This window comes from Oryza glaberrima, chromosome 1 (assembly GCF_000147395.1).
Source record: "Oryza glaberrima chromosome 1, OglaRS2, whole genome shotgun sequence".
Lineage (NCBI taxonomy): Eukaryota > Viridiplantae > Streptophyta > Magnoliopsida > Poales > Poaceae > Oryza > Oryza glaberrima.
Window position 1 is genome coordinate 18,720,545 of NC_068326.1, and position 21,400 is coordinate 18,741,944.

A 21,400-nucleotide genomic window follows, 5' to 3' on the forward strand; every position below is an offset into this window, starting at 1 on the left:
AGCGATAGGGTTTTGATCAATCGGCTATATGTCCAATGTAGATAATGATATAAAGACAATCGGCTGATGACGATGTCATAAAATAACAATATAATCAAGTAGAAACCAATCGGCTAATAATGATATGATAAATAAGCATCGATCCGAAAGTTAAAGTATACATCGGCTAGAGGTCCGATGTCATTAAATCCACAAGATTAGATAAACAGTAAAACTTTTGTTGCATTCGGCTAAATCCAATATGTATGCAATCCTTGTAAGCCGATGCAACGTCCAGATAACTTATCGGCTAACACCCCGATAAAACACTAGCATGAACCTATCGGCTTAACAAGATTTATATTATCAACAACAATCTAGTAGGTCGAACCTAGCCGATGCAGCACGAGATTGTATATGACAATCTAATACTCGATGAGCCGATAGATCTGTCTAATGTGGTGGATTAGACCTAACCAAGACAGTTCCAACTAAACCGATGCATCTTTAAACACGATGCAATTAGAGATAGAATTGAGATATCAGGTACGCAAATATATCAACCAAACCAGAGCGATCCAAGAGATCGAAGCGATGCAGCCTTGAACAATACCAACGTAGCCAATAGATTCACTAGGGCCGGTGGAACGTAGGACTTACCCCCTTGGCTGGAGATCGAACACCGATGTAGCCCCGCGTTAGGTGCCAAGTTCCGCCGGATGATAAGTAAAAGCCTCGGTAAAGAGGGTGGTGATGCGCCGAGAGTAGTTGATTGATCTGAGGGATAAATTACAATGACCACGGTTGTACATATTTATACCCATGGGTAGATTCTAGTCCTTGTAAGACAAGAAAGAGACTTTCGTAAAGATAAAAGGAAAACATGAAGTCCATATAGGACACTAAACACACTTTCCTAAAGATAAAAGGAAACTAACAAACTATTCCTAATTAATAGATAATTTGCCATGCCGCATCCTCCTTGAACTCGGTCACTTTTGGATAAGCTTCCTTTGATAGATTAATTTCCTTGACCGAATATAGCAGGAATCCGACTATTGGCGATGCGATAATTCTCCTAGGGTCTTACCAAATTTTGGCGTTAACAGCATGACAACTCCAAGAGCAAGAAAAGATTTTAGTCTCGAATCATGTGGAACATTAGCATCTCTAATATTTGAAATCCCAATCATTAAACATCATTTTTTGTAATCATCATCATCATGAATAAGATATTTTAGGCCTTGTTTGTTTCAGCTTAAGATTATTGTAATCTAGATTATTAAATCAGATTACTCTAAGCTGGATTATAATAAGCTGACATAGAATAAGCTACGAGCTGTTTGTTTCTTTGGATTATTGGACACATCTAAGGGTAGTGGGTCTTTAGCCACTCAATAATCTGAAAAAAGCTCCTCCAGAGGAGATTATTAGATTATAGTAATCTGGCTTATAGATTATAATAATCTATCATAATAATCTACTTGTTTGTTTCAGCTTACTCCTAATAATCCAGATTATAATAATTCTAAGCTGAATCAAAGAGGGCCTTAATCTAGCAATTTCAGAATTAAGATATTCAATAGTAAACTCTTGTTTTCTACTCACAACTCTTATTTTTGGAGCTAAAAGTCAAAATAACTTCTCCCTTGTTTTCGTCTTCATCACTCTCAAGATCTACATCACGTGAAGGCTCAAAGGCTACATATACTTGATTCAACATCTTCTTGAGAGCTTGCTTGGAGTTCCTTCCCTTGAACCTACTTTTGGCTTGTCGTCCTTGAACTTGTCTGTAACGACCCGCCTCTCCCAGGCCAGGCCCACTTACATCTGGTCTTTTGGCTTGTCGTCCTTGAACTTGTCTGTAACGACCCGCCTCTCCCAGGCCGGGCCCACTTACATCTGGCAGCTTTCATAGGTCATAGACTGCCCTCACAGACTAACACATGTCTTTTCTGCACACTTTGTCCTCACTCGTGTACACCCGGGAAGAATTTCCCAGTCGGTCACCCATCCCAAATTGCTCCAGGCCAAGCACGCTTAACCTTGGAGTTCTTTGGAGATTGGCTTCCGGAAAAGAAGTTGCAACTTGTTGATATGAGTATTCTATTAATCCTATTAAGCCTAGGCCAGGATGTTACATTGTCTTTCCTTCCCTTGAACCTACTTTTTGGCTTATCGTCCTTGGACTTGTCTCCATTGTCTTCTTTCTTGGGTCTTGGGTCTTGGCTCTCCTAAGCTTGCGGCAGTGCAAACGGATGTGATCAAGCTCTCCACACTCAAAGCAACAAACTTGACCTCCTCTTTTCCTGAACCTGACACAATTCTAGCTCGAGACAACTTGTTAATAGCCAAAGCCAAGTCCTCCTCCTCGAATTGCTCAAGTTGATCATCAAACATGACATTAATAGTAGAAAGAGCAGTATAAGTCGACGAAGAAGCACCAATATCCAAAGAAGTCAAAGGAGAAACTAAAGTACTAGATTTAGAATAAACTTTACAAGAAAGAATATTATCTCAAGAGTTTTGAGTTTAGTGTAAAGTGAATCTAAAGTTAAAGTGGATATGTCAACAGACTCTTGAATAGATGTAACTTTCATCTTCCAAACAAACATATCAAGACCATTCAAAAAATGACAAGAAATTTCAAATTGTGAGTAATAATTATAATAAGATGTATCAACAGATCTAAGATTACTCAAAACTTTGTTAAATTGTGAATCATCCAAAGCCTCTCCAGGTTTCATCTCAAATTTTGTATAATCCTTTTTGAAAATATGTTTGTATGGTTTCTTGATACTTGAAGTTCCTTGATGAAAGTTTTTTTTAAAGCAATCCAAATTCCGTGTGTAGTTTAAAGATGAAAAACACGATCAAAATCAGAACGATGAATTTCATCAAGCAAAATATTGTGAGCTTTACAATTATTTTCAAACTCAATTTTTAAAGCAGCAGTGTTAATCTGATCAGGAATTTCGTAAGGATTAGTAACCTTTTTCCAAATATCATAATTTTCAGCGATAATATAAAATTGTATCTTTTGACACCAATAAAGAAAATCAAGTCCACCAAAAACATATGGCTTAGTTGTAAACTTGTTAGCTATGGCTAAAACTCTAGGTCGGTAAAAATCTAAAAGAAGTAAACAAGGCTCTGATACCACTTGTAGTATCGCACAACACCAGAGGGGGGGTGAATGGTTGGAGAACCCAAAAACCAAAACTTTGAATGAAACTAAAAGTTACCCTTAGATTCAATGTAGATCAGTCTAACCGAAGTTGATTCGCCGGTTTGACCGCACTTGTACTGCCAGTCTGACGTGTGTAGATCTCCTGGTCTAAGTACCTTCGCGTGACCACCGTGAAGTTGCTTGTTTGACCGGGCCGATGTCGTTGGTCTGACCGCCAATGTCCCGAGCAAACACAAATTCAAGATCTCTCAAAGTAGATTAAAACCTTATTACTTCTATTTGTGTTTACAAAGTGCAACAACAGCACTCCTCTCAAAAATCTCGACTAAACTCGAAACCCTAACTTTTCTCTAAACTCAACTCTCTCAAAATCGATACCAGGAGGCCTCAACCCCTCTCTCTATGTATACTCGAGGTAGAAAACCTGAAGACACGAATCCAACTTGTACAAGAAGTCCTAATCCCTTAGGAAACCTTTCCGTATAAAACAAACTTTACAAACACCAATCATAACAAATTTGAACTCCTTCCAAATCCGACTCCGCATCCCATATGCACACAATATCTTCATCATATACCATATAGAATCTTCACCAACCACGTGCATTGATCTTTAGCCTAAGCATCCCGCATGATATCCTGATTGTCTGGACATCATCTTCTCCCAAATTGACTCCCGATACATCATCAGCAACGCTCGCCCGAGGTATCAAGACTGACCTACCCATAACTCAACAAGGAAAACCATATTCGACAACAAGTTCTCTCCAACTTGACTCAATAGTAGCACACAACAGTATTATATACTCATAGTATCCATCTAGAAGCTATAAACCTGAATTAATCATGTATATCCAAATAAACAACCTGAAACCGAAACCGACGCAGAAGTCAATCTGTCAAAACGTCGGGCAGGTCGGTCTGACCGCACTACACACGCCGGTTTGACCGGCAACACCTGCCCGGTCTGACCGGAGCACCATCCAGTAAACTCATATTCACCATCTGAAAATCACATATCTCCAAAACTACTTCGCCAAATATTCTCCAAATATCAAAACCAATTATCTCACATGTTAATTGTTCATCACAAAATAATAATCAAACACACTTTGATTTTACATGTTGTACATCGGTTTGAAACTAGGAGCATGGTTTATGGCGGGGAGAAGCATGGACAAGCAATAGTGGACATGAGTCTTCTTGTTGTCATCAGTCAAGCTAAACTTCAAATCATTGATATGCCGACGAAAATAACTTTCCTTGTAACGTTTATAAAGTGTGGTTTTCTTCACACCCATCACATTGGCAAGATCTTGAAAGGTTGTGCGATCCCACAAGGGCACGTTTTTAATGGATTCCATGTCTATATGCACTCTTTTGCAACCACAGTTTTTATCCATTTTGTTTACTACACCTTCTAATCCCCCTTCCCTTGGCGGTAATCCTACCCATAACGCCACACACTTTGCACAACTCGTTGAGGCACATACCCATAACGCCACACACTTTGCACAACTCGTTGAGGCACATCAAACTTTAATGCAACCCTCTTAGTCATACCACGATCAAAACCGGTGCATTTGTCTTCACCAACAACTCAAAATAAATTGCAATCTTGAGGTCATTCGGATAGAACCTCCTCTTTCGGACCTGAGCACCTTTAATAGAAAAAGGAAGTTCAAAATTAGCAAATCATCAATTTAACTAGCTAGAATCATTTTTCATACGTTTAACTATATCTTCAGTTTAAGATCCCAAATTTCTGGAAAAGAACTAGTCATTTTCAGAACTTAACAATATCGGACAAGATTGAAGTAATGTGAAAAACTAGACAATTTCAGAATTTGTGCAGCTCAGTATTGGCCGATATCAGAACTCAGATAATCAACAAAACATCAATTTAACTAACAACAAGGTTTACTATATGTGGCAAAAATCTGTACAACCATTTCTATGACTAGAGTCTTAAAACACCTTTCAGTTTTCAGAACTAGACATCTTTATAAGTGAAAATTAATCACTTGCAAACTAGAGAACTAAAGTTTCAAATTTCAGAATAAAACTATATCTTTAGTTTAAGATCCCAGATTTCAGAGCAATAACTACTCATTTTCAGAACTATACAATATAGGACAAGGTTGAAGTAATGTTAGAACTAGACAATTTCAGAACTTGTGCAACTCAGTACTAGCCAATATCAGTACTTGGATAATCAACAAATCATCAATTTAACTAGAAACAAGGTTTACTATATGTGGAAAAAAACCTTTACAACCATTTATGGAACTAAAGTCACTACTCAATTTTAGTTTTCAAAACTAGACATCTTTATAAGTGAAAGTTAATCACTTGCTAACTAGAGAACTAAAGTTTCAAATTTCAGAATAAAACTATATCTTCAGTTTCATATCCCATATTCCAGAGCAAGAACTATTCATTTTCAGAACTTGACAATATAGGACAAGGTTGAAGTAATGTCAGAACTAGACAATTTCAAAATCTGTGCAACTCAGCACTAGCTGATATGAAAACATGGAAAATTGACAAATTATCAATTTAAGTAGCAACAAGGTTTGTTGTATGTGCCAAAAGTTTGTACAACCATTTCCGAAAGTAAAGTCACCATTCAATTTCAGTTTTCAGAACTAGGCATCTTTATAAGTGAACATTAATCACATGCTAACTAGGGAACCAAAGTTTAAAATTTTAGAATAACACTATATCTTCAGTTTCAGATCCTAGATTTTAGAACAAGAACTATTCATTTTCAAAACTTGACAATATAGGACAATGCTGAAGTAACATCGGAACTAGATAATCTCAAAATTTGTGCAACTCAGTACTAGCCAATATCAGAACATGGAGAATCGACAAATTATCCATTTAACTAGCAACAGGGTTTGTTGTATGTGCCAAAAATCTGTACAACCATTTCTGGAATGAAAGTCATCAAATTTCAGTTATTAGAACTAGACATCTTTATAAGTGAAATTAATCACTTGCTAACTACTTCCTCCGTTTCACGATGTAAGTCAATATAGCATTTTCCACATTCAAATTGATGTTAATGAATCTAAATAGATATATATATGTCTATATTCATTAACATGTGGGAAATGCTAGAATGACTTACATTGTGAAACGGAGGGAGTAGAAAATTAAAGTTTCAAATTTCAGAATAAAATTATATCTTTAGTTTCAGATCCCAGATTTCAGAACAAGAACTATTCATTTTCAGAACTTGACAATATAGGACAACGTTGAAGTAATATCAGAACTATACAATTTCAAGATTTGTGCAACTCAGTTTTAGCCAATATCAGAACATGGAAAATCGACAAATTATCAATTTAACTAGCAACAAGGTTTGTTGTATCTACCAAAAGTTTGTACAACCATTTTTGGAACTGAAGTCACTATTCAATTTTAGTTTTCAGAACTAGACATCTTTATAAGTGAAAATTAATCACTTGCTAACTAGAGAACTAAAGATTAAAATTTCAGAATAAAACTATTCTTCAGTTTCAGATCCCAGAACACCTTTATTGGACAGTTTTAGAAGCTGTCGATTTTCCCCTAGACAACATGGCAACTTCAAGTTTGAGTGCTAGAGACCTAGAGTACAGCAGTGATAATTCAGATATCAAAGATAGAGTACTGCCAATTTTGGAATTTTTCCACCTCAGAACTAAATGATTTCAAAACTTGAAAAATTAACAAACTACTCCCTCCGTCCCACAGAGACTTTATTTTTGGGTTTTTTATCCAATGTTTGGCCATTCGTCCTATTTGAAAAAATTATAAAAAAATTATAAAAAAGTAGTCACGCATAAAGTAGTATTAATGTTTTATCATCTAACAACAATAAAAATACTAATCATAATTTTTTTAAATAAGACGAAGAGTCAAACATTGTATCAAAAATTAAAAAATGGAGTCTTTGTGGGATGGAGGGAGTATCAATTTAACTAGCAAAATTGATTATTGTGTCAATCATAGAAATAAAATAAATGTACTGTAGCAGTAAGACAGAAAGACAATAGACTGAATAGAGGCTTATCATCAGTCTCAATTCCACCACCATATTGCATTGCTCCAAACCCATCCTAATCAAATGCTTCTATAAAACAAAAGCAATGCTAGTTCATTCATGTACTTGTAAAAGTAGCCAGTTATGGATCTATAAGTAACACATAATGTAGGTCTCAGGCAATCTGTAACTGAACAAATTTCTACATAAAGATTAATTCTGAATTTCACTTATTGGTTTTGACATTTATTAGAATCATTGATTCTCAACTATAGAGCTCAAAAACAGCCACCTTTCAACTAGAGGAAAATCAGATTTCAAAACTTGCCATATAAACTTAGTTACTAGTTTTGGTCTAAAAAAAAACTAGTCAAATTCTAGTTTTGGTCTCAAAAAAAAAAAGTCAAATTCTAGTTTCAGAACAAAAGAGATTTCAGAGGTACTCCGACAGAACTTAAAAATTAATCATTTATGAAGGGCTTACTATCGTGATCAAGTCCAGCAGAATTAGCAGCTCCTCCTTCTGAATGTGCATGGTGAAACTCAAAAACGAAAACAAGTTAGTGAAATTCCAATTAACGGAATACATTCAGATTCTTTGCAATCGAGAAGCACTTTCATCATTCCACACCATGTGATAATCGAGTTCATGTGCAGGGCCATCCCATTCGGCAATGTCATCCCTACCGATGGGATTGTTTAGATCTCAGACCCCGTTTGAATTGGAGGAAAAACAAAGAAATTGAAATTCTACATTATTCATGCCTTTGATTCGTAAGAATGAGAAAAGGAAAAACGTAGGAAACTTTCCTATTCCTACGATTCTAGAGGAGTAAATTTAACATCCACTCTAATCTCTTGGAAAACTTCGCTTGAGTATATCTCTCTCATCTGATTCCTATGTTTCTCCTATGGTCCAATCAAACATTCCTGTGTTTTGCAATCCTCTATTTTACACTTGCGTTCCAATCAAAATCATGTATTTGTCCTATTCCTCCGTTTTTTCAATCCTATGATTCAAAGGGGCCCTCAATCTGATGGCTCGATGTTTAGGTTGAAATCATGTGCTGCCATGGATGAAAGAGGTGACATGACGCGGATCGACCATGGGCGAGATGGATTATGCAGATTGGTTCACGGCTGGGATGATCACGTAGTGTCGTCGGGCGGCTGGGATGGCACGACGTGATTCGTGTGGATGGAACAAATGAATTGGATGGCGTGAGGGCGCGAACGATGGCGCGAGCGACTCGAAGCGACGGTGTCGTGGGGCCATGCACGGGATAATGAAGCATCGGCGCAACACAGCTTGTTCGATGCGCATGCATACGAAGTAAAGGAGCAATGGGATTCTAATATATTGACGCAATCCTTTTCACATATTTGTGAAAAAAAGAGCAATAGGATTACTGCTTCTTGGTCTCGTTGCCATGGTGGAATATGATGATCACTTAGGACCTGTTTGGCACAGCTCTAGCTCTAGCTCCACCCCTTCTGGAGCTGGAGCTCAACCAAATAGTTTCAGCTCCATAAAAAATGGGAGTGGAGCTCTTTCACAAAATGAACTAGAGTTGTGGAGCTGGGTTTAGGCAGCTCCACAACTCCACTCCAGACCCAACTCTAAGAGCTAAATTTAGGAGTTGCAGCTGTACCAAATAGGCCCTTAGAAACAGAGGAAGTAATAAAATAGAAAACAATGGAGTAGATCCTCCAAACTTTTGTTTATGCTACGTCCGTTCTCTTCGTCTGGCGAGATGTTTAGCGCAACGAAAAAGCTCATTGCCATATAATTAAGTAAGTATTAATTATTATAAACTTTAAAAAATAAATTAATACGAAAAACATTTTGAAGAAAAAATATACTTCCTCCATTTCATATTATACTAGCCACTTAGTCGCCCGTTGGACGACTTTAAATGGCCGTATTAAAGTCCTGTAAAAGCCTTATTATATGTATGGATCATAATATACGACAATGAGATTGTACTTGGAAGGAGGTTAGATAAGTGTGCTCCTCCATGTTACTTTCTTCACCAAACAGGGGCACCGGGGGAACTGTTCCTTAAGTGTCTCGTCACTAGCAAAAGGAAAGCATGTTGTCTTATAAAGGAATTAACATGATGAGCTTGGTGGTGTAACTTTAGTATTTCGGAGATTTTGACGCCACAATTGCCTTTTGTTATTATTCTAGCATAACTGTCTAGCCAATTATGAAGCCTAAATCATCCTACTATATTCATTTTACAGTGTTAAAATACAGCTCTTGAAGGAAATGATTTTTTTATTCAACCTGTCTTTACACCAAGTTGCTGCTTATCATAGAAATGTTAATTAGTTTGTTTTACTAATAAGTTGAACATATTGCACAACTTCAAATGTGCTTCTGCTTAAAAATAAACATGGATTGTTTTCTGAATAGGCTCCTCCACTATACCCGTGAGTGGTTTCTCCGTTCCGTCTTTAAGTCATCATACAGGCAAATTAATCAACAATAGGCTGATGCTCTTTTTTACGTTTTCAGGTTCACTGAAAAGAAACAAATTAAATTCAGTGGAACACATTCACGCACAGTATGGAGCTACACAGTTAAAAACAATTCAGCTGAAGACCAGTAGAAGTAATGAGTTGATAGTATCGATATTCAAAATGACTTCTATACAATCTACATACTTGTGCTAGGCCTGAAACACAATAATACTATCGCTAGAAGAAATGATATGGAACTAAATGTGTAGTATGTACTGGCATGTATTTTAAGAATATTAATGAAGACCTTGATGACTCAAAGCCTCAAAAGGCTATAATGATAAATTATTTTTGTTTTCTATATCTGAGCAGAACTTGGATCGTATTTGAAAGCTTTTTATCATAAGCGTCTCAAGAAAAAACATCTTGAGCAACTATTTTACATAACCTAAATACGTGTGCTCAGAATTTTTGTACGGCAGCGCAAGATTTGGCAGAGGCAGCCGTGCACTGAGCTCCGCCACTGCCTTCGAGCTCTATGCAGCGTTGTCTGCCGCTGTTCCAAAACTCCTTGGCTAGCGACCGTGTGCTGCTCGTCTTCCTCTGCCCCCTCCTTGCACCTATCATCCTTGCCGCACCGCCTAGATCTGGTAAGAGTCACGACTAGAGGCGTGGAGATTATGAGGAGGAGACGCGGTAGTGGTTGAGATGAGGAGGAGGAGGCGGCGGCGCGGGGGTGCTTGGGAAAAGTGGAGGAAGCGACGGTGGCCGGTGGGGATGGGGAGGAGGCGGCGGAGATACGGAGCAGGAGCGACATCTCCGTATATCGGCCTATTGGCATTCGGCAGGCAGCGGTAGCGGCGGATGAGGAAGGGGCAAAATGAAAAATGACGCAAGTTTTTTCCTAGGGACGCGGAGGGACTAGAAATTGATAGAAGTTTTTTGAGGGGTGAATAAGATATTTCGCAAATGAGAGAATCCAACGGCTTGAAATGTCTGGAGCAGAAATCGGATGGTCCATAATTTTTTGATGACGTGGCAAATTACCATTTCGAGAAAGATTAGTTCTTTCACTACTTTAGATAAGACTTTTTAGTATTGCCCATGTCTAGATTCATTAACATCTATATGAATATGTGAAATGCTAGAAAGTCTTATAATATGAAACGGATGGAGTATTATTTAACCGTTTAAAAAACGTGTTAACAGAAGTTCAACTTTCGAGTAGAAGTATGCGAAACCTGGGCCGTAAAAGGCCCATAATCCGTGGTGGACGGGATAAGCACCACCAACTCGAGTCGCTCCAGATCGTCGCATCCCATCCCATCCCACGGACCACGTCTCCCCCGAATCCAATCTCGCCCAAGAACCCTAGCTCCCCAAATCCAACACCTCCCCCCTCCCCCGCTTTGGTTTCTCTCTCTCTTTGCAGCCGCCGCCGCCGCCGCGTCCGCTTCGAGTCCCGCCTCCACTTCTCTCCCCGCAGCGCGCAGGCACCATGGGCGAAGCCGAGGTCAAGGACAACGAGGTGTACGAGGAGGATCTCGTCGACTACGAGGAGGAGGTCGAGAACGGCGCCGACGGCGGCGCCGCCGCCGCCAACGCCTCCGCCGACGTCGTCAAGAAGTGCGTGCCCCCCCCCCCCCCCCGCGCTAGGGTTTGCTTGCTTCCTAGGGTTTCGTGGTTGAGTCGGTGGGAGGGGCCCTGATCTGACCTTCTTCTATGTTCGATAGGGGGTACGTGGGGATCCACAGCTCGGGGTTCAGAGACTTCCTGCTCAAGCCGGAGCTGCTTCGCGCCATCCAGGACTGCGGGTTTGAGCACCCTTCCGAAGGCAAGCTCATATGCTCTTCTTTTTTCCCCCTTGTTGCTGCTGCTAGTGTTCCTAATTTAGATTTATTGAAATCTAAATAAATGATGTGTGAAGTGGCAATTATTTGATTCTGACTTCGATATAGTCTGAGTAGTCACTTAACCAACACTAACCAGGTGTATATTAATTTGGTTCAAGGACTTTATAGATCTATAAATGGGCTAAAACTACTAGGATTGCGTTATCTAAGTGGTAACTGAAAATTCGAAAGTCACGTTTGTCAGGACCGTGTTATTTATTTCCTATAATAGCTTCTTACTCTTATTTATTTCCTGCAATACCTTAATCGACCTTCACGCTTGCTACTGCCTCTTACGTTATCTGAATCTTCAAACTTTGAGCCCATATGATGAACAAAAAGGCTTGATTGGAATTCTTTAAGTAGCATAGTTAACTGAGTTCGAATTGTTTTGACTAGACACGATACATAGTTGGAAAGCTTGACTAGACTGATGGTTTTACTGGAAAAAGGGCAAGTGTGCTTAAGATTGGTCTGGTTGTGCACTAAGACATACATTTAGACTGCTTTAATTGGAAAAAAACAGAGTGCTCACATTGGTATCACTCTGGTTGTGCGCTAGGTGCTTTTGCTGGGAAAAAGGGAACCAGTGCTAAGCTGCTTGTGCGTTAGTACTATCCATGCATGTAGATTATGTTGAGCCGGTGTTAAACCAGCACTGGTTGAACCGGCTGAGCCATCCCACCACCTCGTCACTTGTCTTTGTATTGAAACATACATGCAACATAAACTTTATTGAACTGTGGACCACTGGACTGGTGAACCAAGAATTTGGTCGGGTCACTCACTGGTTCAACCTTTCATACTATGATACGGTATTTAGACGGAGTGAATGCAAGATATGATTACTGAAAAGGCAAGCAATTTGTTGTTTTTACAGGTGCTATTTTCTCTGTTAGCTCACATGGGCATATGCCATATATTTAAACTTTGAATGCATGCCCTAGGCATTGATGCATTTACCCACTCAACTTTTGCAGCCAGCTCTTCCATTTCTAGGATAGTTCATCCAGAAGTAAACTAAGTGTTAACCCAAATAGAAAACAATAAACGAATTGATTGTGCATGAACATTTGCTCGTCCTAGTGCTTGTTTCTAATACCAAATCAGATTAAATACATTCTAGCGTACATTTTTATATTCTTTCGAAATGTATTAATGAAAAATATCATTTTGCAGGTACAATTTTATCTGACAATTTTAGTTGGAGGAAAATGTGGTAAAAACTTTCAATTAACGGCGACAGGAGGTTAAATAGTTTCTCACTGGGGTACGCTCCAATTTTGTTTGGCTCCACACCAGTGCAACACGAATGCATCCCACAAGCCATTCTTGGAATGGATGTCATCTGCCAAGCAAAATCTGGGATGGGGAAGACTGCTGTTTTTGTTCTCTCAAGTCTTCAGCAAATTGATCCTGTTGCTGGTCAAGTTGGTGCACTTGTGCTATGTCACACAAGGGAGCTAGCTTACCAGGTATATATTTATGTCTTAGTTTAATTATGTCCAATATGTCTGCATATACTAACTGTCTCTTTACTTAATATAATGTTGTAGATTTGCCATGAATTTGAGAGGTTTAGCAAGTACCTTCCTGAGGTAAAAGTTGCTGTCTTCTATGGTGGCGTTCACATAAAAAAACACAAGGATCTGTTGAAGAATGACTGCCCTCATATTGTGGTTGGAACACCTGGAAGGATACTTGCTCTAGCTAGAGAAAAGGATCTTTCCTTGAAGAATGTGAGGCATTTCATTCTTGATGAATGTGACAAGATGCTCGATTCGCTTGGTAGGCTGCTGTTCCTTGATCAAGTGATCATCATTCTACATGCAGAATATGTTCACTTTGTGATAACTTTTCTACCCCTATTTGTATCATATCAATATATCATACATGGCTCTGTTATATTCTTATTAATCTATTTGTTTCTTCAGATATGCGTAGAGATGTGCAGGAGATCTTCAAAATGACACCCCATGATAAGCAAGTGATGATGTTTTCAGCGACCCTTAGCAAGGAGATCCGCCCAGTTTGCAAGAAATTCATGCAAGATGTAATGTCATGTGGCCTATCTCATTTCAATAGCGCTTCTTCTTACTCTGGCATACACATACCTTGATAGGAGCGGTGGCAGTTCTGGTGTCAGTAGGTCAAAGGGATTTCTGATTACCGTACACTTCTGCATTGGTCGTAGTTCATCAATTACTACCTGAGTGTTCCTATTGGCTGCAAGTGAAGTCTTCTGTCAATGTGAACCATCTGGGGAGAATGCGGGTGTTGGGGTTGGGAGGGCACCATTATTGTAGATTGTACAAGGCCAGTGCTGCTTTTCTCCAATTGTCTGCATGCTTGTACTGGACTCGCTTTATCAGAGTAAACTGCTTCTGTTTCTCCTACCCTTCTCATGGTCAGTGTGGACAAAGCAGCTTCCTCTTGATGCTAATTCTTATAGCAAGCACTGCTCCAGAACTTGTCTATGATTTGGTCAAATATCAGTGTCCATTGTCATAGCTGAAGTTCAAATACCAGTGCCCATTGTCATAGCTGAAGTTCCCTTAGGAGGCTCAAAATTCTGATGCAAGAAGAATTGATATGCTGTTATTGGAGTGCCTAGAACATTGGCACACAGAAATTCTAATACCTTTATCTACCATTTGTTATCTTACAGCCTATGGAAATTTATGTTGATGATGAGGCTAAACTGACCCTTCACGGGCTTGTTCAGGTACTATTTAATTATCAATCTGTCATCTGTACCACTTTTCTGATTATTTTGTACCAACTCCCTTTCCCTGATTCCAGCACTATATAAAACTAAGTGAGGCGGAGAAGAACCGGAAATTGAATGATCTCTTAGATGCACTTGACTTCAATCAAGTTGTGATATTTGTTAAAAGTGTTAGTAGAGCTGCAGAACTGAACAAGCTGCTTTGTGAATGCAACTTTCCTGCGATCTCCATACATTCTGGAATGACACAGGAGGAGAGGTTTGTTATCTTGAATTCCTTTGCAGCCTGGTCTTTTAGGTTCTTTGTTTTTCATGCTTGTTTTATCAGTTCCTTATGAAAATAACAATAATCTATGCTGATGTTGATGGTGGTTGTCTTATTTTAGTTATCATTTTCTTTTTTACTGTAATGCTTTAGATGATGTCAGATATTTCATCAACCTAGTTCAAATGTATATTCTATAATATGTACATTTTTGTGGTGCCTATAAATGTTTTGGGCAATGGTCAACCATAATGCATATTATCCATGTGAGTGTTATGATGTAAGCATGGATGGAGTTGACTTATTATTCTTACGTTCGTATTTACTTTATATTATTTCAATAGTTATGCCTAATAAATTTAGCATATCTTTGAGAGGCACATATACAAAATCTTGTTGACAGTAACAGCATGCCATGAAGCAGGATTCGCCTTTGTTTGGTTTATGTACTCATTGTTATTCTCTAGACCTTTTATACTACTATATGAATATATGAATATTGTTGTTGGTGGTGATGGTCTGCCATCTTGTGACCTACCCTCAGCCACCACTCACCACTTTATTGCTGGCTATGAAATAGACATGATGGGTTTTAGAGCAGCCATTCATATACAGTGATGATCTTATGCAAGCAACATTCCTAATGAAAATTTGATTAAATGATTGTTAGTAGTTCTGAAATTTATTGCCTGGCCAGTTGTGGCGGTTTGATCCCTACCAAGAATCCTTAATGCTTGATCCTCATTTAATGATGGAGCTTTTGTAGGCTGACCCGGTACAAGAACTTCAAGGAAGGACACAAGAGGATTCTTGTGGCTACTGATTTAGTTGGCAGGGGAATTGATATTGAACGTGTCAACATTGTCATAAACTATGACATGCCCGATTCTGCTGACTCGTATTTGCACAGGGTAATTTTAACATCACTTCACTGCTTCTCGTTAAGTTCTTTTTTCTCTTTCTGACATTCTAACCTCCAGGTTGGAAGGGCTGGACGTTTTGGAACCAAAGGACTTGCAATAACATTTGTTTCCTCTGCTTCAGACTCTGATGTTCTTAATCAAGTTAGTATAATTGATCATTTTAATTTTGTTGCTTAACTGGTGTGATGACAAAGCCTCACTGTAATTTCACATGCATGATGTTTTAAGGTGCAAGAAAGATTCGAGGTTGACATAAAGGAGCTTCCTGAGCAGATTGATACTTCGACATATAGTAAGTGTTGTTTACCTTGTTATTCCAGATTAATTTGTAATACCGTATCATATGATTTGTTCTAAGAACTGATTTGTTTGTATTTTGATTTGTATTTTCCAGTGCCTTCTTAAAGATCCGGCTGGATTGCTTAAAGCTTACATTCGAACGGAAACGAGAGTATCTCCTTGAGATACGGCATATTAAGAATCTATCGGATAACTAAAAACTTAGTGCGAGAAATGCTGCCCTATCTATACTTAGACAGCAGTTTAGATCTGCTGCTAAGTGCTGAATGGCCCGTAATAATACTTGAAAAGATGTATCTGGGCAATTGGGCATGCACGTATTTGAATTGCTGTCGTTCATGGTACTTCCGAGAATTTTATTAGGATGTGTTTGTGTTAATTTTGCTACTCCGCAGATGCTAACGTATACTTTGTTTATGGTACTTTTGAGGATTTCACCCGAGTTTCTTACCATACAATTTGTCCATTATCCTATTTTTTATATTTACTTAACGGTTTATGCTGCTTCCGTTCTCATGGCAACCGCAATGCTCATACGATTCTGAACAGCGGGTTCAAGGTTAGTAACGTGGGAAGATGGTGGCGTTCTTTGCTGCCCAGATAGCAGCTAATTACAAATTAGGCGCTTACAGACATTTTTTCTGAATCTTTGGGGACTTAACGAAAAAAAGTCAGTTCTAGATACATGCGCTTCACTTATTGGTCATTTTATATATTAGGTAAATAGAGGAAACTCTACAAGGAAAAGATTCACAAACTATCTAAACAAGTAAAGCATACAAGGATTTAATCAGGATTATCACAAACAATGTAAACAAGAAAATTAGATTCGGGGTGATGTCCCTTTCCTTATCTTGATTTCGCTAGTATCTAAACAAGGTAATTATTGTTGGCTGCATGAATTCATATTGAGTTGTGGAAACAAAGTAAACTAAGTTTTCGAAACCTCTTTAACCAGTAATTTACTCGTGCTAACTTAAAGCTACGGCGTAATAATATTTTGGTTAATAAATTATATTATTAAATTTCATGCTACTCAAATCACATTTTCTAGAATTAATCTTAATTTAGATCATTTCAAGTCATATATCAAATATATTTAAGACAAGGGGCAAAAATATGATATTGTCTGAGACCATAACACATGTACGAGGACATTATATGTCCACACGTGGCGGGTTAAAAAAAATGAAGACACGTTGCAGGATTACATCCAGACATTCATTCAAAAGCATTTTAAGACCGAGTACAGATAAATGCAAACAAGACAAGGACATTGAAATGCAAAATATTGACCTGACAAGGCCAAACACAATAAAGTTAAATTCAATGAAAGCTAAGTTCTGCAAACATTCAAAGTTTGTTTCTCACACAAATATCCCACATTCTACTTGCTTTAATTGGAGGGAATATGGTTAACAGGGCCGGTCCTGGATTTTCGAGGCCCCAGGGCGAAAACTTATATGGAGGCCCCTATATATACACACACATAAACTAATATATATATATTTATAGTCTTATAAACACACAACATTTAATATTCAATGTGATAAAAAAATAATCATCAATTATTAAGTAGTAAGAGCTAATAATTTTTGATCTATGAGGGGAAAAAAAGATGAAGAAAATTACCTTGAGCAGCAGGGCAGCAGGCTGCAGTCTATAGGCACCTAGTGCCGCCGAGCCGTCGATTGGCCGATGAGGGCGCGCCACGCCGCCGCCGCCGGGCGGTTGGCCTAATGGCCTCGACGGCTCGACTCCTTGCGACGCGAGACGTCGAGAGGCGACTAGGCGAGAGCTCAACCCAGCAGCGTGATAATCCGCGAGGCGGAGGATCTTGTCCGGTCGATCTTGCCTACTGGGTTTTTGCAACTCAGATCGATCCTTGTGACGCAACGTTTGCAGCGATGAGCGATCGACCAGTAGCGTGATCGAGGCTACACAGGAGGCGTGATCGAGGCAATGGGAACGGGAGTCAAATCACTTCGCTTTCCAGCCTTTCCTTCGCTCCTCTTCGTCTTCCGTCTTCGCCTAGGAAGTAGCGATACATGAGGCACCATGGGCATGGCCCATCAGCCATGGGGGCCCCTGGATTTTGGGGGCCTCGGGCCTACGCACGGCTGACCCCCCCCCCCCCCTAGGGGCGGCCTGATGGTTAAGCATATGTTCATCTATAATCCAAGATATACGTTGCTTAAGAAATAAGTTGACATGTCCTGTAATTTTAAACAAATATTAAATTTGTTGGCTTGACCTTTAAAATTATAATAAATCAGTTTCGATTATGCATATTCAATTGATTATAGTGAGGTGCAAAGAAGGATATCAATTACTGCAGATAAAAGGAGCATCCACATTGGTATGTATAATTCTAAGTCATTACTTATTTACTTGCATGGTCATGAAAGGGCAGTCACATTCTAATTATGAGACAAGAAAGCAATACCTGCATAAGGGTGCTTGTAGGTCAGATAAGGGTTATAGGCCTTCCAACTGCATTTCCATGAACCTAGGATAAAAGAAATAATGGCAATTCATTTTCAGTTAAAAGGAAAACATAGAGTTGAGGAACACACGGGGATTTCACCAGTGATTAATAACACAACACAGGGATTTTACCAGTTGAATATATGCGATAAACTACATGCATCGTTGGTGGCGTGGAGACCGGTGATGCTAATGATCGTGGAGTACTTGGATTCATGCAACAATGCGCCCGAGGGTCGGAATCTAGACGGTAGATGGAAACGGATGCGTTTGGATGACGCGGACGAAACACGCAGGGATGCGATCGTTTCAGCAGTGACGGTAGACAGTTTAGCCACATGCAAAATGAGAAATACGATTATTATATGATTAATTAAGTATTAATATATTTTTTTATAAATAAATTTGTTGGATTTTTTTAACAACTTCTTTATAGAAAGTTTTTGCATGAAATATATTGTTTAGCAGTTTGAAAAGCGTGCTAACAGAAAACTGAGGAGAATCTAATCCTATAAACTGAAAAGAGCGCACTGCGGATGACGTCAGCGATGGACGAACGTGTGGATGACATCAGCAACGCACGGACAAACAAAATTTTGGTTGGAATCGTATTTTGACGAACGGAATTTTGACGAGCGAACAAAATTTTGGTTGGGAGTAGATTTTATTTTTTTATAGGTAAAGATAAAGATATATACGTTAATGAAAGTACAAATAAATACTTAAACTCTGTAAAATTGGGGTATGCCCATTTACAAAGACAGAAACACCCACATATGTTCATGAAATGGGATGGAGCTTGGCTGCTCCATAAATTGCTATTCGAGCCTGCAGCAACATGGGAAATATGTAGTAGCCCCCTAGAAGCACCAATGGAAAGTGGACATTGGATCGGAAAATGGACATCTTATATTCCTCCACGTCACAATGAGTAAAAATTTTACTTACTAATGAGTAAACCTACGAGGAAAATTTTTACTAGTGATGACGTGGACGAATCTCAGATATCTATTTTTTTTCCAACGGTAGTTTTCAGCTTTTCCCTACATATATTTTGCACCATATATTTTCCCCCAACAACATTATCAGTCGTACTTTACTGCTAGTAAACCCTACATAAAAATGAATGCACATGTACTCTATGGAAACAAAATAAGCAACAACAAAAGTGTCCATCAGGGACTTTTATTTTGACGCCTAAATCAACCTTATCAAATTTTGGAGTGCAAAATTTTGGCATTGTTAATATTTGATAAGGTTGAGAGGTGAAGTATATTACCATTGCAAAGTTTCTGTGAGAGGAAGATTCTAAAATTATCATGGTAATGGAGGCAAGTTTTAGCAATGTTTAAATTATTATCTTGCTAAATTTTAGTAAAAGGCAAGACTTGGTAGGGTTAATTTTGGTAATGAAGTAAAGAACCTCTCGGTGTTTGGGCTATGTCCAGCTGTGGCGCTGCACCTGAAGACAAAGGCGGAGGCACTGCGTCCAGCAGCTACACCCGACGGTGGAGGTGTTATGTCTAGTGCCGACCACACAATTGACGGCGGAGAGGGAAGCGCCACGTCCAACGAAAGCAGGTACACCCGACGGTGGAGGTGTTATGTCTAGTGCCGACCACACAATTGACGGCAGAGGGAGAAGCGCCACGTCCACCGAAAGCAACAACAGTGCCACGCCCAGCTAGGGTTTTCAATTTCGAAATTGGTTTTTTTGCCGGTGGGGGACGAAATTACCAAAATTGCAGAAATTTCGAAATTTTTTGGCCAAAATTATTTGAAATTTTGACTGATTTTGGATTAATTTGAATAAAATTTCAGCAAATTCGAAAAAAATTGCAAAAAATGAAAATTTTGGGCAAGATATGAGCTTGCCGGTGAGAGACGACATTTTAGAAATTTCAAACCCTGCGCCCAGCTACACCCGACGGTGGAGGTGTTATGTCTAGTGACGACCACACAATCGACGGCGGAGGGGGAAGCGCCGATAGCGGACGTGGAGCCGCGATATCCAATATCGACGGTGCGGGGAGCCTGCGTGGCTTGTAGGGGCATCAAATGGTGAACAAGATCAAAGCAGCTCAAACGGTGGTTGGCTTGGATATGTACTTCTGTGCGATTTGAAAAGATTGAACTACATATGTGGGATGCATCAATGCGTATCAGGAAGTATTCGGATTTTTTTTTACTAGATGTACGTGCATTGCAACGGGTGAATGTTATTTTAATCTTATTATTATTATACAGTTTAGTTAGGGTGAAATTCACTGTGCGAATTACCTTGGATATTTTTTTAAGATAATCATGAGCTGCAGGTAGGAGTCTGATTTTCATCTCAAGTTAGTATGCAAGTTTTTTTTTTAAAAAAAAAAGATTTCTTAGACGACTCCTTTCGTATTTCCAAGTCTAATTTTCATCTCAAGTTAGTATGCAAGTGTTTTTTTTAAAAAATAAATTCTTATACGACTCCTTTTGTATTTCCAAAAGCAAACGGACTTAAAATCCGACTTAAACACGAATATGTATTTCCAAAAGCGAGCGAACCTAAAATCAACTCAAACATGAATGACGTATCAAAATACCAACGAAAACATCTTCAATTTTTATAATAGTAGAGATTTGAAAATCATGAAAATCATGTATACGGGACACGTATTTTGTGTATCCGTATCCAATACCGACACGTGAGATTTTCGCCGTGTCCAAAGTAACACACGATGTTAGTAAATCTATGCAAAAAATGGAGATAACAAAATGTTATAAAGTGGGGCGGGGGAAGTAAAAAAAAAACTTTCTTTAACATCTCTTTAAAAACTTTTGTAAATTAACCTTTTCAAGTTTGTAATATTCAATTCATTCGTGACCTCTAATAAATACTCCCTCCGTCTATAAATATTTATTTGACACCGTTGACTTTTTTAAACAGGTTTAACCATTCATCTTATTCAAGAACTTTTGTGAAATATGTAAAATTATACTCCCTCCGTACTCATAAAGGAAGTCGTTTAGGATAGCGGCACGGTCTCTAAAACACAACTTTTGACTTCTTATTTCTATAAAAATATTTTTTATATTATACTTTTATGAAAGTATTTTTCAATTTATGAAAGTATTTTTCAAGACAAATTTATTCATAT

At 38.7% G+C, this 21,400-nt stretch overlaps 1 protein-coding gene across 1 annotated transcript; it reads left to right on the top strand.

Annotated features, from left to right (window-relative positions):
- Positions 1 to 10,995: 10,995 nt before the first annotated feature.
- On the top strand, positions 10,996 to 16,243 carry LOC127766916 (DEAD-box ATP-dependent RNA helicase 15). Its single transcript, XM_052292127.1, has 11 exons — positions 10,996 to 11,294; positions 11,402 to 11,502; positions 12,863 to 13,035; positions 13,117 to 13,348; positions 13,495 to 13,613; positions 14,229 to 14,285; positions 14,363 to 14,547; positions 15,320 to 15,464; positions 15,534 to 15,617; positions 15,705 to 15,768; positions 15,871 to 16,243. Exons 1-11 carry the CDS (start codon positions 11,167 to 11,169, stop codon positions 15,879 to 15,881), a joined length of 1,299 nt encoding a protein of 432 aa, XP_052148087.1. The 5' UTR covers positions 10,996 to 11,166; the 3' UTR covers positions 15,882 to 16,243.
- Positions 16,244 to 21,400: the final 5,157 nt, after the last annotated feature.